The 18,658-nt window shown below is 42.1% G+C and overlaps 1 protein-coding gene across 1 annotated transcript in view; it reads left to right on the top strand.

The window, feature by feature from the left end:
* Positions 1 to 18,658, top strand: part of dnah10 (dynein axonemal heavy chain 10) — a 394,370-nt gene that overhangs the window by 171,030 nt on the left and 204,682 nt on the right. Inside the window, exons 23-26 of the mRNA XM_076271417.1 lie at positions 4,853 to 5,031; positions 5,128 to 5,339; positions 5,872 to 6,028; positions 6,172 to 6,405. Of these exons, the coding sequence (XP_076127532.1) occupies positions 4,853 to 5,031; positions 5,128 to 5,339; positions 5,872 to 6,028; positions 6,172 to 6,405 (782 nt within the window). The remainder of the gene's footprint in view (positions 1 to 4,852; positions 5,032 to 5,127; positions 5,340 to 5,871; positions 6,029 to 6,171; positions 6,406 to 18,658) is intronic.

Here is an 18,658-nt window from a genome sequence, read left to right on the forward strand (position 1 = left end):
GGCCACACTTATACCTTTACTTAATAGTTTATATATATATCACTGATTCTTGAGATAAGGGACAAAACATGTCCCCCATCAAAATGTTGCAATTTTCCTTAAAAAACAATACATTATTTCATTTAAAAAGGCTTTAAAAGTTGGATATGAAAGACTTGTGTACAGTATGTTTAGACTCTTAGTTTTGACTATATTTATATTATTTCATAGTAATTTCATAAAATACTGGCACTGTACTATGAAAGCCCATGCAAATGAACTTGTCCTCCGCAGAGGTTACAGTATCAAACTGCAAAAATAAAGTGTTTTAAAATGCCCAAAATGCACAAATATGATTATGAGGTTAATTGGATGGCTTAATAAAATATCACAAAATACTTAAAGTGAACATTGCATTATTTTATACATTAACAACACCCCTTCAAAATCTGTCCTCAATTCATGTCAACTCTGTCAGGTATTTTTCAAATTCGAAATAAATCAGGCATATTTTGGTCAGCTTTAACCATGACTTCTTTCTGTGGATGGATGCAGCAGTCCAACACATGGTCTCGTAAGTGTTTTTTAAATATAAACATTCAGCAAACAAGTTGAAATCCCTGTGGTCACAGCTTTTATGTGTCAACACTGTCTTCAAAGTAGAGCTGAATTCAATCAAGAAGTTTGAAATAAAAGTTGGTATTTTGGTTTAGTTTAGTGGCAGCTGGCAACTGAAGAAAATCAAAATGGCTACCATCTACTACACATGTTTAAGTTAAAAAAACATGTTGTTTTGTCAACTCCGTCAGACGTCTACTCTGTCAGATATTTTGTCTGACAGTGTTGACATGTAAGCTGACGGAGTGGAAAAGTGCTCCCAAATACTCATTAAGTAATGTTTAACAACTACATAACATGATAATATGATCTAAGTATGCATGTTGATTGACTTAAAACATCTTAATATACCCAAATGGCAAATAACTTATAATAATAACTCATAAAAAGTATTGTTTGTATCTGTACTCTAGGCCGACATGGCTAGACAAAAATTGTCAGTGGAGGAGCAAAGACAAAGAAACAGTACCAGAGAAAAGGGAGAGAAAGAATTAACAGTGACCCAGAAAGCAGAAGAGACGGTTAGACAGTAAACAGCAGTTAGAAAAGGAGAGACAGAGATGGAAGGACAGGGTCCACAACAAAAAAGTAAAACAAGTAGGAGAATTAGGACCAAGAGCAAAAAGGCACTGCAGAAAGTATTGGAGGAAAGCAAAGAAAAGGTCCAGAGCTATGCAGAATAGATGGCTAAATGAAATAGACACCCCATCAGAATGTCCTCTGGACCAGGCTGTTGAGGAGACTACTTCAACCCAGCGTGCCCTTGCAGCTGAGAGAGAAAGGAGAAAAACCAGGAAAAGACATGCAAGGGAGATAAAAGCATTGAAAGAAAAGGTTAAGAAATTCTGGGCACTCACCGTTTGCAGTGCTCAGTCCGAGGGGCGGGATAATCAGTTGTCTTTCAAATTCCCTCTGCACGCAATAGGACAGCGCTATGAGTCCCATGCGTTTCCCACCAGCGGAGCTAGTTGCCTAGTTCAAACTTTTGCCAACTTAATAAAAGCTTAACTCGTGTCACACTGTTCGCCAACAGCAACATCCATCTTATTTGTTTTCAAGTAGCAGGGAATTCAAGCCAAACCGTTGCAACTCTGCCATCAATCATTATGTTAAGCCCACCTAACGACTCTATACACAATTTGTTTGGCCTGATCGAAGTTAAATTTTTCGAGCTCACAAGCCAACGGAGAGTTGCTAGACTAGCCTTGGCAGCAAATGTAATTTGCTGCCGCTAGGGTGCGTCTAGATTTCTAGGCTAGCAAGGGCCAGGTCCATGTTAATGGAGGAAATGGAAAACGAGTAGGGAGAAGCAGAGGATTTGGTCGATGAAATGTAAGATTTGGTGGATGAAATGGAAGAGGAGCCATTGAAAGATCCTGTGGGTGCTACTGTTGATATAATTATCAACAGTATTGAGACAGGGGATTGGCTGGCAGTGGTGTATGATGATCACTGGTGGTTAGGAAAGTCCATTGATGTAGGTATAGAACACCAAGATGTGAAAGTTGAGTTATTGCATCCTCGTGGTCCTACTGCCAATTTTCACCCTAAATATGGGAGGAGGGTAGCCTAGAAATCTAGATGTACCCTAGCAGCAGCAAATGTAATTTGCAGCCAGGGTAGTCTAGCAACTCTCTGTTGGCTTGTGAGCTGGAAAAATCTAACTTTGATCAGGCCAATCATATTGTGTGTAGAGTCGGTGGGCGGGCTTAACATTATGATGACAGAGTTGCGACGGTTCCATGTGAATTCCCTGCTACTTGAAAGCAAAAAAGATGGATGCTGTTGCTGGAAAACAGTGGTCTTTGAAACGCGACTGGAGTTAAGCTTTTTTTTATAAGTTGGCAAAAGTTCAACTAGCCAACTAGCTCCACTGGTGGGAAAGCGCATGGGACTCATGAGATGTAGGCAGTGTTGGGAAGGATACTTTAAAAAAGTATTCTGTTACAGAATACATGCCCAAAAATTTATTTTGTAACATATTCAATCTGAGTAACGTATTCTGAATACTTGGATTACTTCCGCATTGAATTGCAATGCAGCCATCAAATCCTGCTTACTAAACAGGCCTATTCTGGTGTGTTCTTCTGTTCCAAATGGCTGAAGTGTTAGGCCCACATAGGAGAATGTAAAGTCAACTAAGCTACTATAAAATAGCAAGGTGACCAGTATGTCTGGGATGTCTGTTTCTGTCCAGAGAAAGATTTTGAAACTGACAGGGACAGCTTGTCCCCTCCAAGCAAGCCAGACCAGGGAGCTCTATGCCATAGCCCCTGATGTTATGGACTTCATAGAGCGTAGGCATGTTCAACACCTCTTGTCCAATGCCCAAGTCCCGCAGGTTAGACAAACTATTATATATAAATATCTAATACTTGGCTCTACACCGAAGGCAGTAATGACAGATAAAACTCTATATTTACTTACTTGCTGAGCAAATCATAGAACTTACTTGCCTGAGGTCCTGTAGAAACTCTTTGTTTGAAGTTTGATACCCTTTCCCTTGATACTGCCATGTCAAAACTAGGTAAATATCTTTAATCAGTTTGATTCTCAATTAATTTGTCAACACTGTCAATTGTGTGACAACACCGTCAGTTGTCTGTCAACACCGTAAGATGGAGGTTTTTCATTTTTATAAAAAATGTATGTTTCTTTTGTTCAATTGAGTGTGTTCATACATTAAAACAACAACTTATCTACATGCATCAGTGTCTTGTGTGCACAAAACCACTAATTGTATTTATTAAAAATTAAAAAATAGTAAACAAAATTAAGGTAATTTAAAATGTCTTATTCCAAAACAATGTAAAATGATATTAAAAGTGTATACAATGCAGTTTATCACTAAACCTTGCTAAGGCACACCATTTCTACACACTTAAAGACTTTAGAGTGTTCTTGAATTGATCAAACACACAAAAAAATATATTTTCATATGTCCGACGGAGTTGACAAATGACAAGTTACTAAGTCAGTAAATGTCAATTTTTATAAAAAGTGGTTAATAAAAAAACTGTTCCTTTTCAGGCATGATAGATGAGATCTATGTTTATCCAATGATATCCAATTCAAATTAATGTAGTATCGATTTTTTGTTTGTCACTTTTCAAAAGTACTTTTGTCCCTTATCTCAAGAATCAGTGATATATAGTTTTTCTATAGTTTTTTTTTATATTACCTTGCCTACTCTCTTATATGTCCATATTTATTTTATGCTGGTCTCTACACTTTATTCTTGCACTGTTGGACTTACTCATTTGCACCATCACCATGACACTCACTCACACAGAGCACCTTACCTTACTATGCACAGAGAATCACAGGCTCAGTCCCTGCCTCTGTCATGGCAAGCGCCTTATGATTAATCACCCACTATGTGGATACTGTTTTTAGACTTGATTTAGATGTAGTGTTATTTAGTATAATTTGTATTTTAGTATATTCTTTATCTTCTACTGTCCTTATTGCTTAGTTGTGTTTTTTATATTATATACTTTTAATTACTTTTTTTTCTGCTGTTAGTGAATGTTGTGTGTGATGTGTCTTTATGCTACTGAGACCTTGAATTTCCCCTTGGGGATCAATAAAGTATCTATCTATCTATCTATCTATCTATCTATCTATCTACCTATCTATCTATACTGCCATCTGGGCAATGTCTATTCCAGGGAAGACCTTGAATATTTCAGGAAATGAATGAAAATTAATTCTGCAGATATTTAAACAGTATTTCTCCATAAAAGAATATTCCAGGTGCTAAAGTGGCCTATCTGCAGTCCAGACTCAAATTAGGTGCATCATGGAATGAAAAACATGACTAAGAATACCCCATTCTGCTGAGCAACTAAAATCCTATATCGGGGAGTAATGGGACAACATTTCATTCTCAAAACTCTAGCAACTGGTCTCCTCAGTTCCTAAACATTTACAGAATTGTGTTAAATTAAGTGGTGAAGCAGCACAGTGGCAAATATTCCCTGTCCAAACTTTTTTGAAACATGGTGCTGGCATCAAATTCAAAATGAACATATATGTTCCATGAAATAGTCCAAATTTTCATTTTCAACATTTGAATGTCCTTTTTGCTGCTAAATATGAGTTTGCGAGACTTGTATATTATCACATTCTGTTTTTATTTGCATTTTACACAGCATCCCAACTTTTTCTGATTTGGGGTTGTAATTAAAGATATATAACAAAAAAATCCTTCACTGTCAATTCAACCTACTTTTTATTGTCATTTATGTACAAGGGCTAATGGTCATGGGATCTTATGAGACTGAATTAGCCAAGATTGAGGCTGGCCGGCAGGAGCTAGCGAATGCTGAGAAGCTGTTTGACCTTCCTATCACCATGTACCCAGAACTTGTGAACGCACAAAGAGAGATGCGTGGACTTCGTCAGATATATGATATCTACAAAGCCCAGAAAGTAAGAATCAGTAGACCAAGTTCTGAAATGTTCAACAATTACAATATTTTTTTTTTGTCTTTGTCAATTGTGTTTTTATGCATTTTTGTCTTTAAGGCAGCAAAGACAGAGTGGTCTCAGACTTTGTGGGTGAACCTGAATATTCAGCTTTTGCAAGAGGGTATTGAGAGTTTCATTAAAACTCTTAGGAAGCTTCCCAAGGATGTGCGTGCTCTGCCTGTTGCCTTTTTCCTTGAGGGTCGCATGAAGGAGTTTAAGGAGTCGCTGCCACTTTTGCTGGACCTTAAAAATGATGCCCTTCGAGAAAGGCAAGCGCAAACCACATACTGTATCCGGTTGTAGTCCTACTTGCTAGCAAACTCATTTGATTAATGTTTTGGGCCAAAGTTTACTTGGATAGTCCCTTTTAGACCCCTTGCACTGCAAAAGATAAATGTATTTGGTATTGTTTTTAGTATGAAGAGACTTACCTAGTGCTCTCTTAAAAACTTTTGACCTAATTTAAGAAATAAAAGATTTGACTTATTTGGAGGAGTCTTATCAAGACAAATTTGCTCAACACACTGGCAGCCAAATTTGCTTCTTTTCATGATGAAACTTCTTAAAATAAGTCATACTGAAAACAATACCATCTAGATCTTGATCTTGGTATAGAGTATACTGTATGAAAGGTTCCTAGACAAACTATCCAGCAAAGTGTTACCATATTTACCGAAACAGTGTACTATAACAGCACAATAAAATGGGTAACAAGCATTTGGACCAAGCATTTTCACATTATTGTGTATTTTATATTATTTAACTTGAAAAGTATGAATTATGAGGAATATCACTGTTCAGGCATTGGAAGGCGCTCATGGATCGTACAGGCACAACTTTTGAGATGAACCCTGATACCTTCACCCTAGAGAACATGTTTGCCATGGAGCTGCACAAATATGGCAGTGTGATCGGAGACATTGTCACCTCAGCAGTCAAAGAACTCAGTATTGAGAAGGTAAAGTCACAAAATAATTCTCATTGTGGGAAATTCTAAAGTACTAAATTACCTGTAAACTGTAATGTTGTAAAATGCATTCAGAGTGCGTAAGGTGTAACTGTCACTTAATGTACAAAAAATATTTCTCTTTGTTTATACAGGGAGTAAAAGAAGTGGTAGACACCTGGGAGAGCATGAAGTTCACTGTACAACGTTACTTCAAAGGCACACAGGAGCGGGGCTCCATACTAGGCGCAGTTGATGAAATACTTCAGAACTTGGATGACAATGCTATGAACCTGCAGAGCATGGCTGGAAGTCGCTTTGTGGGGCCCTTCCTGGCTACTGTACAGCAATGGGAGAAGAACCTCTCACTAATCAGTGAGGTCATTGAGGTCAGTAGATGGTGATTAGAGAACAAGCAGTATCTATTAATCAATGTCTCTGGTATGTACAAAATAGTATATGGTAATAAAAAGAATATCCTTTTCAATCAACTCCACAATGGCCTCAATATAGTCAAATAAAGTCAAGTAAGGTTTATTTTATTTCAGCTGCGAAATAGCCATCCTCTTGTCTCAGCCCAAGTCCAATTGAAGTTCAACTTCAGATCAGAAAATTCACTGTTTTTCCTTCTCAATAGCCCCATTTATACTGTGGGCCAATCCTAGTGCTTGAACTCAATTCTTGGCCTCAGGAAGGGTTTATATTGTCCTGGGCTAGGTTTAAACCTGTAGGCTGTTTAGCAGGGCCGTAGTCACCATAGACCAGGGGTCGTCAAATGGTGGACCGCGGTCCGAGTCCGGACCCTGACGTGATCCTATCGGTACCCGGACCATAATAGCCTAATTTAGATTTTCACGTAAGATTTCAAAGCTGGACTAAATGTTTCGTAGGTTAGGAAAACAGCATTTACTTCAGTAGCTTCAGGAACCATCATTTCGCTTGATGCTACTCAGCCAGTGAAATCTTTGCATTCTGACAAAGTCGAGTCAGTGAGTAAAGTTAACCTACTATGGTGAAGAGACTCATTGATAGCCTGAAACGAGCGAGGAGAGGAGACGGGACAAGAAACAATCAGATGGATATCTAAGTTAGCGATAAGTAAGTTATTTTCAAATCATGGATTGCTCAAAGAGGAGAAAGCTAGACGGCGAAAACAGAGCTTTATATAATGATACGGGGGCAATACCACGCAAAACTGTCAAGTCCATAACGGCAACTAAATAGGCTACCATGGCATTGTGTTGGCCTTGTGGATGTGACAGTTTTGCGCGGAATTGCCCTTGACCGACTCTTCTACATATTCTGAGACAGGCGATTTTTAAAAGCGCCAATTTTAAGCACCTCTACTAGACAAAGCATATATTTTGAGCAAGCATAGGGTAGGCTAGACCTACCCATTCAACAGTGAACTGAGACCACAGAATATTTTACGATTTAAATTAAGAGGGCAATATGATTGATCCACCACAATCTAGTTAGGCCTACATCCATTCACTGGCCAACAACATGATGTTCCTGGGTTTCCAGGATTTCGGGTCAACATAAAAAAAAACAAAAAAAAAATTAAATTAAACTTGCTGATTGATGGGTTCAAGGAACCAGCTGTGGAATATCCATCCTTATCTCAGCTCAAAGTAACGTTAAGATCTTAAAAATAGCCAAGCTACTCAGTGTTTCTCCCCAATTACTCTTATCTTGCCTTATTTCTCCTTATTTCGAATGTTGCCTTTTAGGCTACTTATTTTATTTCAAATTAAACATTAGGCCTAGGCCTACAACTAGGCTCCATCCATCCATCTATCCATCCAAATATATATATACACCCTGCCATAGACAATATTCAGATATGACCAAAATGCCCCCCCAATATTCGGACATAGAAAAACGCTAGACTACAGGAAACCCAATAAGCACCACCGTCTGAAATGTAATCAAACGTTGATTACGCAACGTAAATAATGCATAAATGAGTAATTTGTGATTCCAGAGAGAGTACACCCCTGAATGGTGTGTCCTGGTGGTTTTACGTGGTGCACGCTATGAAAAGCTTGTGTGGTGTGCGCTATCAAAAGCACCATACTGCGGTGCAGGCCCGCATTTCAACAATATCTCAAAAGCTACCAGTACAATTCTCACAAAACCTGTTGGAAAGGTGTAGCACAGTAGCCTGGCTAGCCAGACCCACATTATAATGTAGGGTCTGGGCACTCACCGTTCGCAGTGCTCAGTCCGAGGGTCGGGATAATCAGTTGTCTTTCAAATTCCCTCTGCACGCAATAGGACGCAATAGGATATTTGTTTTCAAGTAGCAGGGAATTCAAGCCAAACCGTTGCAACTCTGCCATCAATCATTATGTTAAGCCCAACAAACGACTCTATACACGATTTCAATGCCAGATTTAATTTCGATTTCTAGAGCTCACAAGTCAACGGAGAGTTGCTAGACTAGCCCTGGCAGCAAATTAATTTGCTGCCGCTAGGGGCGCGTCTAGATTTCTAGGCTAGTAGCACAGGCTAAGGAAACCCCATTCGTTTTTGGAGCCGATTACGCTCAAAGGGAACTTTGAAGCATTTTCCATACTGTAGCCTATTTTCTCGCAATGATAACGAAAGTTAAACTTACAGTGCCCTTTTAGTTTAAATGATGAATTTGTGCGTGCCTGCGTCAGCCATTTCACCTCTTACAACATAAATAATGCATTCATAATGTCAGAAATGAATCGGTTTATAGGCTTCTTACAAAAAGGTTGTTGCATCTTGCATGTTACATTTAGATACACAATCGCACATCCATGCAGGCAAAACGTAGAAAACACAACTTAGAAAAAACGTTTACAATGCACTGGCGGTGATACCATGCATTGTAGCCTGGTTTCTGACAGAAATTATGTTTTGTGCCAACATGTAGAAATACTACTACAGCTTTTATTTGAATGGAGGTAGGCCTTAGTTAAAAAAAATACTGTAAGTAATTAGTCCTAAAGACCTATTATATTCTGTGTAATATAGAGGTTAACAAAGATACTCTAGTTTGTAATTTATTTTTAAATATGAATTTTGGAGACAAATGGAGGGATACCACAGGTCTATGTCCAGGGATGGATTACTGTATGGGCCTACTGGGCCCAAGAGCTCAGGGGGCCCTGAAGCCCAAGCCTCTGTGTGAAGTTGTTTCTTCTCCACCTGTTGTGTTTTCTGTGGAGTTCTGTCATTTGTAAAGTTTTGTTATTTCTAATTTACATGTTTGATAAAATGTTTACCTTAAACCAGAGCTTTAAATGCTGCCAGTAACACTTATGGAGAAATTCAGAAAAGATGGATTCGGCAGAATTAGTGGCCCTAAAAGGAAAGTGCTCAACAGCACAGGGCTCTTTCAGCAAGAGAGCCAGAAAGCTGGAGACCTCCTAGAAAAAAGAGTGCTTATTGACGAGATCAGAGAACTTGGTGTGGACTTTGGAAAGGTGCACGACACTGGTCTTGAATATGTTGATGCTCTAGGAGAAGTGGAAAGTGAGGAAGAAAAAGCAAGAAAAGAAGCGGCTCATGTAGAGGAGAAGATGGCGACGTGCCTTGCCACCTATAAAGAAACGATCCAGCTCGCTAAGGAGATGTTATGGTCCAAATTCGCCTATGTCGACCTTAAATTGTACACTGACGGTGCAGAAGAGAAATGTGCTGAAGTGGAGAACACTGATGTCAAGGAGTTGCCGGAGGAAGACTTTCTAGTCCTGAGAGAGGGCCTGCTGGAGAGAATCAAAATGCTTGAGCAGAAGGTGCTTTAATGGGAAGGTTTTGTCTCTGGAGCCAAGATAACAGTCTACAAGCTGGTCAACAGACTACATGACTGGGTGCGGAGCTGGCAAAAGTTAAAGCGGACAGAAGAGGTCGATGAAGAGGTTGAAGAAGCAAATTCTGTCCGGCAAGGGGCCCACTGAAGCTGGCACGCAGCCCCAAAAGACCCCAAAAGCCCCTGAAGACCCCAGTGTAACACCTGTACCCGTGCTACAGCACCTGCGTTTCCATATGCACCACCACACACAAAGCATCCTTGGCCTGCATCCCGGGGCATATGGCTTCAGACCACAGTTCAGTCTTGAAAGAACATGCCTGCACACGTTCTCAGGAGACATGAGGACGGCTGAATGGGAAGAGCTGGAACAGCGGGGGTGACAGGGTGAAAAAAGACTTGGTTCTGTCCAGCTGTGCGTCTCGGGCACCTCGACAACTGCTTCGGGAACAAGGCGAAAATCGTTCTGAAGATATCCGAGGAGGTTCAGGGCCTACAAGGGAGACAACCCTAGAGAAGCAATTGAGCTGATCCAAGCAGTGGAGCTTAGTAACCTTGTGATCCTGGGAGAAGAGGATGTTATAAAGAACCGTTGGGTAGTGCAGTCCCTTGAAAGCAAGCTACCAAGCTCTCGGAAGGAGAAATGGATTACACACAAGACCAAGCCTGTGAATAGTTTTGCTACACATAACCACTTCGACTGCTTACTGCGCTTTCTGAAAAAGCAGGAGGCAATCCTAGAAGAGCTGGATCAGCTGGAGGCAAGCCCTAGAGAGGGAAGCTCCTCAGTGAAAGGCCCGGCAGACAAGCCAGAAAGAGGAGTTAAGAAAGCATTCTCCAAAGCTACCTCTGGCCAAAGAGAGTCAGTCGAAGCCACGCTTGGGCTCGTGCACTGCCTGTGCCGATGAGACACACGCTGGCAGGCTGTTTGCCTGCAAAGCCTTCAGGGAGATGGATCTCCAGAGGAGAAAGGCCCATCTGAAGACCCATGGAATATGCAATCAGTGCCTATGCTTTCACCTGAAGGATGGCCGTCCCAAATGTCCAAAGGATGCAATCCAAAGTTCCTCTGCACTAAAATGGACTGCCGCAGAGAAGAGCCTCACCACTATCTGCTCTGCCCCAAATCCATTGCTCAAGAGAAAGATGCTGGCGTGAGGGGCAAGGTACCAAAAGGATGGAGAGAAAAGGCCTCGGGCTGACCAGCAAGCAAGAACAGCTCCTGGTGAAAGTCACTCCGGAACTAAGAGCAGAATTCAGGAAGGCATTTTCCAGCAAAGCCTCAACCATAATCTGCACTGCTGGAGGTGGACTGAAAGAGTACCCAGTTATAATGATGTTACTGGAAGTGACAACTAACTCAGGCCAGCTGATAGGCACTCTTATTGACCTTGCCTCTGACACCAACTATATAACAAACAATGCTGCCCAGCGCCTTGGACTGATTGGTGAGAGCATCAAGTTAATTGTCCACAGAATAGGAGGAATGAGACCGACAGTCACAACCAAGAGGTACTACCTGCGTCTAAGAGTGAAGAACACCAAGGGGACGGTAATGGAAGACAAACTACTCTGCTACGGCCTGGATAGTATTGCAGAGATAAGTCAACCTGTCACTCTGCAACAACTGCAAACAACAACAACTTTCCTGAAATCGCTGCAGAAGAGCTGGTCTGTCCTGAGAACATTGATCTTCTGATCAGCCACAGGGAAGGTCGTCTAGTTCCACAGCCATTTAAATTGGATGGAGATAGGGATGTCCGATATTGGCTTTTTTGCCGATATCCGATATGCCGATATTGTGCAACTCTCAAATTTCGATTCCGATATCAGCCGATACCGATGTCGATATGTGGGTTATTTTTCCTCAAAACTAATTTAGGTAACATCACATATCTCCTGTTGTGGAATTAACACAACATGCTTAATGTTATTGTGATGCCCCACTGGATGCATTCTTGAATGCAACAAGGCTTTCCAAATGTTAACATTGTCTGTGCAAAATAAGAAAAATACTTCAACTTAATTTAGGGAAAAAGTGCCATGTTTATTTATTTTTTTTAAATTGTCTCAAACAATTGGATGTGGATTACACTCTCCCTGAGATAATCTTGACAATGCCCACAACAAATAGGGCAAATTTGACTTCTTCACAAATTATAAAACATTGTACCTGAACAACTATGTGCAACATAGCAGAATGTAAAGCCAACTAAAATAACAGGCATAGTGTATGACAGGCTACCCTTTTTCTGTGTTAAATGAGCCTGCATTTGTAGGATGCTTCATGAACTGTTTCTTTAACTAAAACTCAATCACCTTAATTGAATGAATGCACAAATATGAGTCAATTACAATGTGGCAACTATACTGCACAATTTTGAAAACATTTGTTTGAGCTACAAAAAATACTTCAGGCTTGAGGTGAAGTACAAAAAATGAAACATTTAAGGTGTACAAATCTAAGCAGCCTGTGTCCCTAGCCCATTACTTGGGCTAATGCAATCATTTAAATTATAAACTGGGCTCAATCAGCACTGCTCTACATGAGCAACAACAAAGAGATGCAACATGAAGGTAGTGTGCAATAAGAACAAGGAAGGCACAAAGTTTCAGTCCAGACCTTCCAGAGTAGTAAACAAAGTCCTCCTTTAGTATTAGTCCAATGAACGGGGCTAAAAGACTGACTGGCCTTCATAACGGGCCATACCCACAATCAGGCTTAGAATTTCACCATTTTAGGGGCAAGGCCACTTGGCCTTCAGTTGGGCATATTTGGTGGGGGGCACAAAGGCCACATGTCAGGGCACCAAGGCCAAATTTAACTATACAGTAGTAGGCTATAAACATGATCAAAGTTGTATTCACTGCAGTAGACCTGCATCACTGTATGAAACATTACAAAAACATAAAACATGACATATTACATATAACTGTAAATCATCTGATCATCTAATATTTTCAGATATCTAGGCTATATTTAACATTTACTTTATATTTGGCCTGTTATGAAATCATGTATTGAACAATTTAAGCACAGCTCAGCTTTAAGAAACTCAATAGATGCATGCTTAGCATTTTGTGATCATGAACTTTCACAAACTCTTATAGTCAGCTGTCCTCTGATTTACCGATATCTAGGCGACATTTGTAATATTTGTTTTGGCCCGTTATGAAATAATGTTGAACAATTTAAACACAGTGTAAAACTTAAATCCCAAATTTGGAGACATCCATGTATGTTGAAATTTACTGCAAATTCAAAACGGGATTAGTCTGGAACGGCTAACTGTACAGGGGACTGCTTTACACCTTTCTGTTCGGTAAGGTCTGCTGTTTATTCTGATATATGGTTTGTCATATGTTAAACGAAGGGTTCTGAAGTATTCCACCGAGATGAATGGGTAGGGAGATGGACGCAAAACCTTCGGTAGAATTTATGATTAAATTGACTGATATTATTTACTTTTCTCGCGAACCGTTCACCACAGCAATTAGCAGCTAACATCGTTTAAAAGCTGAGAAAAAGCTCTTTCATGTGATACTTGTGATGTCTGTGTGATGAGTAGGATGGGTTAATTCGGACGCACTTTCTTTCTTGCGCTGTCACTTTCTCCACTGCATAATTTGGCCATAGGCCATAGGCTAAATATATATCCTATTAGTAGGACGCAAAGCAGAATATTTAAAGAAGGGGGCACCAAGGCCACCGTGGCCTGTAAACCTCTGATTTTCAAAGGGGCGTCACGGCCAACGCAAGGGGCTACTACGGCCACGAGCAAGTTTGTTACTGCAGCCATCCACGCTTGTTTGTATGCTTCAAGACGCAGATTGATGAGGTCATCATCTGTGCGCCGGTAAACGCTTCAGGAGCGCATAGGCACTATTTGGGTGTAACGCAAGCATTATTTTATCGGTTTTAAGGCAAAAAAAATCCGATAACGATATTAACAGATATTACATTTTTATGCTAATATCGGGCCGATAATATCGGTTGGCCGATATTATCGGACATCTCTAGATGGAGATATAGTCCTCTGGAACGGCCCATTGGGCAAAACTTTTGGCGGTACTCACCCTGAACTCTTCAAGGTGGTCGCCCTAACGCTGCACCAGTCTGAAACTCACTTTGCAAGATCTATGAGAACATCCTCAAGGGTGTACAAGGAGGTCCTTGTGGACACCAAAGACCTGAGTGACGACCCAACTTGGATTGAAGAAGTGGCCCTCAGCAGCACCACTGCCACAAATAAGGAGGTGTTAGAGTGGTTCAAGTGGGATAGTATTGGAGCAGTGTGTGACCCGAAATGCGGGAGCAAGTGCCATCCAGGAGGCAGAGAGATGACCCTTGGAGAAGAAAGGGACTTAGAAAGGATAAAGGACTGCCTCTCTTATGTGCTAGCTGACAAACACAGTGACGCCCCACACTGGGATGTGGCCTACCCATGGAAAGTGAACCCAGCGATTCTGCCAGATAACCGCTGAGCAGTGGAAGCAACCTTCCGGAACACCAAGGCTCGGCTGGCAAGAGAACCTGTGTGGAAAGCGGCATATGGAGAGCAGATCCGCAAGACGATATCAAGAGGAGCAGCCATCAGGCTCACAAAGGAAGAGCTCAAGGGCTGGAACGGCCCAATCTGGTACATCAGCCATCTGGTAGCCAGGGGTTTAAAGGGTTGAGCCTGAACAACCTCCTGCACAAAGGCCCTGATGTCCTCAACTCAATCCGAGGTGTCCTGCTGAGATTCAGGAGCAGATTGTATGCTGCTCTTGGCGATGTTAAGAAAATGTATGATTCAGTGTGGCTGAAGGACGAGGAGGTCCACCTCCATCGATTCCTCTGGAGGGATAACCCCGAAGATGAAATCGGTTGCCATGAGAGAAACGGCAAACCTGCCCCAGTTTACATCCATGGTTGAAGAGCCCCGGATCCTTACAGAGGACTGCTATGTGGACGATGTCCTGACATCGCATGATGATCTCCAAACTCTGGTTAGGATGACCGAAGGAGTGAAAGAAATCCTAAAAGCAGGTGGCTTCTCCCTCAAGCCCTGGGTCCTGACAGGCGAAAGTGGGAGGAGTGAGAAACCCACTGTAAGAGAATCCTCGTAACCCATCGACCCTCGTAAGAGAATCCTTCCAGGAAGCAGGAAGTGACCATCTTTCCAAGGACACCTGGGACGATCCTCTTTCGCCTCTTTTGCAGCTTCTTCGAGAAGCTGCAATAAAACTCTTTGAGCAATATGTGAGACTTGGCCAACTCAGATTCGACAGGAGTCTCACACCTCATGGAGCCATAGGCCGCCCAATGGGGATCACATTTTCCGATGGTAGTGAAGCTTCCTACGGCGCTGTTCTTTAACTACGGTGGGAGACAGAAGATGAAGTCGTAGTGAAGCTGGTTGAATCAAATGCCAAGCTAACCCCTCTAGACCAGAAAGGTGATGTCATTAAAGCAGAGCTGTGCGGGGCTGTCTTTGCATCCCGCCTGAAGACATACTTCGAGAAGCACTGCTACATCAATGTCAATCGGTGGATTAATTTTGTTGATAGTCAGACAATTCTGGGAGCCATCCAGAAGAATAGCTATGGCTATCAGACATTTTTTGCTAACCGGATTGGAGAAATCCAAAAGGCCGGATCAGTAGATAGCTGGAGGTGGGTCGAAGGAAGACAGAACGTCGCCGACATCATCACAAGGGGGGCATCCCCTGATAGTCCAGTTGACAGAAAGGTGAACCCGGAAATGTTGAGTACACCAAAGTTTTATGATAGAAATATATATTATGGGTCCCCAGCATGCAGAAACTGCTGGATGCTAATTTGCATATGTTGGGCAATTTGTGTAATTGTGGCTAATTAGCATAAATTAGCATAATCACCTATATTGATCATATTATAGGAGCTGCTTGGCCAAAATGGACAATGCTAGTATGTGTTTAGGGGTTACTGGAGATGCTGAGTCCATATCTGACATTTTCAAGATTCAAAATCACTATTTAAACATGGTTTGGTCACGTTCTTATTCTCATTAACCCTCTAACCGCCCATGTCGCAATATTGCGACAAGCTTCATTACTGAATAAAACAGACGATAGACGCGAGTACAGTGTAAAATCTCATTTGTACTCTTGACCACTAGTTGGCAGACACCCAGAGCTTAGATTCAAGCTCAACCTTTTTTTTCAAAGTTTTCAGGAAGCATGCGAAAACACACAAGAAACACACGAAGAAGACGTGCATTTCCTCCATAACGCGGAAGCGATGCGGGCCATAGTTTTGGACAAATTGAAGCAGAAATACACCAAATGTTGAAAAAACAATTCACGTGTGACGAAGTCTTGGATCTGTTATTCACCTATTATGATTCTGAAGGAGAATATCTGCCTTTTGGAGAATATGATCGATCGTCTATTGACTGATAGTCATGGTGCGTCTGTGAATGGAGGTACGTCTTTGCGACAGTGTCCACTAAGCATACCATGCTTATTTAGACCGATTTCGACCCTCTGCCCAACATAGCTGGAGGTGCCAGTGGCAATAGTGATGATAGTGTCCGTAATGGACGTGGTATAGACAGCAGGGGTTGTAAAAATAGGGCTCTGAAGAACTACAAAGTCACCCACGATATGGAACTGATTTGACCAGGCTACTTTATTGTATAGTAGCATAGGATTTGTGATTATAGTAATAGTTTACTATTGTTGGTTTACATGTGACTGTATTCCTGTTCATTTGTTATGTCGGTGAAATGACAAAAAAAGAAAGAAAAACTGCTCAAATATGTTCAACGTCTAGTATTTACTGAAATGTGCATAATTCACGGTGGTTACCATCCAGTGACGTCATAATATGCAAATTAGATGAGTAAATTTACCCCCTTCATAAACTTGTTCATGCTAAATGATTTTCACATTTACAGTAGGACTTTATCTCTGACCACTTGCAAGCCATGGCCTTTTGAAATTTTTATGTACAAATCCAATTTATTCTTTTTAAACCCTGGCGGCTAAAGGGTTAAGCTGATTTTGGGGGCGATTTAAGAGTTTTTGGGGGCGATTTAGACGGATTTTTGGAGGATAAAAATGTTCAGTGTTTAGGAATAATTTGGATCCTCAAGTTATTTCTGAATTCCATAATAATTTTGGAAATAGCTATTCACTGGCCCTCTGCTGTGACTCACAATTGAGTAACAAAGGGAAGAACTAGCTTCTACTACTCCTCACTGTCCTCATCCGTTGTCATGTCGCCATCTTCTCCAGACTCTTCATCCCTGTCCTTCTGCTCTTTTTGCTGTGCACTTTCCAGATACATGTGTACACAGTTTTAACCCAGCTTTGCAGTTACAGCTGATAACATCTAACAAATCAGGAGGAGCAACATGACTTGAATCGAGGGTGGGCGAGTTCCTCTCCTTTCTTCATACCTGTCTTCTTACTCCACTTAAACGCGGTGATATCCACAGCCGGTGGATCAGGATGGTCTGCTGCTTTCCAAAGGAGTCCCTGTAGATGGGCACGTTTTCCATGGAACGTCCTGATCCACCAAGTTGTGTTCTGTAGGAGACAGTGTCTTCAGTGCTGGAGGAGCCGGGAGTGGGAGACCTCACCGCCAGGGATGGATTACTGCACGGGCCTACCTGGCCCAGGGTCAGGGGGCCCTGAAGCCCAAGCCTTTGCATGAAATCATTGCCTCAATATCAACACATCAGGATGTAGGCTATGAATCTGATTGAATTTAGTATTGACCATCCCCAAAATGCACCAGAATACAGGAAATCACATCAAACAAATTAAAACATTTCTGAGGGAGGACCCCCAAACACATTCCACATATGCGACAATTAGTGGGGGGCCCTTAATACATCTGGGCCCAGGGGCACGAAAGTTCATAATCTGTCCATGCTCACCGCTAGGTGGAGGCCCAAGCAAAAGGATCAGAAGAGAGCCCTTGTAAGGGGTACTAAAAAGCTTACAGAGGCCTTCAGTAGAAGGCGCGGGAGGAGACCAGCTGTCGCCTGGGCCTGGTTACGGGAGAAATGCTTGCCTGAAGAGGATCTCGATGCAGTGGCCACGGCGGAGAAGGACTTCACGCGACCGGGAGAGCGGCCTGAGGAAGCGGCCTTGGAAGATGAGGTGGTGATGCCGGCCTGGGCGCTGACTTCACCGAGAGAAGACCTGGAGCCCCTGCCCCCGCCTGGCGGCTTTAGGCTGGAGTTGGCGGTGGCCCTGGCTGCGGAGCAGAGCACAGGTGGAGCGGCAAGGAAGTGGTGCCTTGAGGACGGACGGTTGGCGGCGACTGTTCGAGTCGGCCTGTTTGCCGGCGCTCTTTAGAAAAATAAGGGGAAAAAAAAGTTTGTTGTGTGAAATCCGATGGCACGAGCCAGAGAGAAAGTCTAGGCCTTGGCGCGACCGTGGCGGAGTGGAGCGGCCGGAGCAGCGGAGGACAGCTCTGCGACAAGGCAGCAGAGGAGGGACACCAACGTCGGTAGCTGTAGCCTGATTGCGCAGCGTGGTCCGGCTGCGATGGAGCTGGAGTCTGCTGCCCCGACTGGCGAGACGATAAATATCATACATTCAGTATTCTCTCTTTTTATATCAGGATAGAAAATAATACAGATCTATTATATTGTAATCCTCTGGTGTTCTAAGGTAGGCTATTGAAATGTCTAGCCCCCCCCCCCCCCTCCAAAAAAAATGAAAAATCGAGGTTTGTATCACCGTGGGTAAAAAATCGTGATACAAATCGAATTGTTAGATTGGTGTATCATTACAGCCCTACTGTATATTGCTACAGCCCTATCCTCCAAAAATCTGTCTAAATTGGACCAAAACACTCAGCAAAATCAGCTTAAT

The sequence above is a fragment of the Alosa pseudoharengus genome, unplaced genomic scaffold, assembly GCF_046254945.1.
Source record: "Alosa pseudoharengus isolate Yale_2024_CS ecotype anadromous, Long Island Sound unplaced genomic scaffold, YU_APseudo_1.1 YU_APseudo_1.1_scf_6, whole genome shotgun sequence".
In the NCBI taxonomy this organism is placed as follows: domain Eukaryota; kingdom Metazoa; phylum Chordata; class Actinopteri; order Clupeiformes; family Clupeidae; genus Alosa; species Alosa pseudoharengus.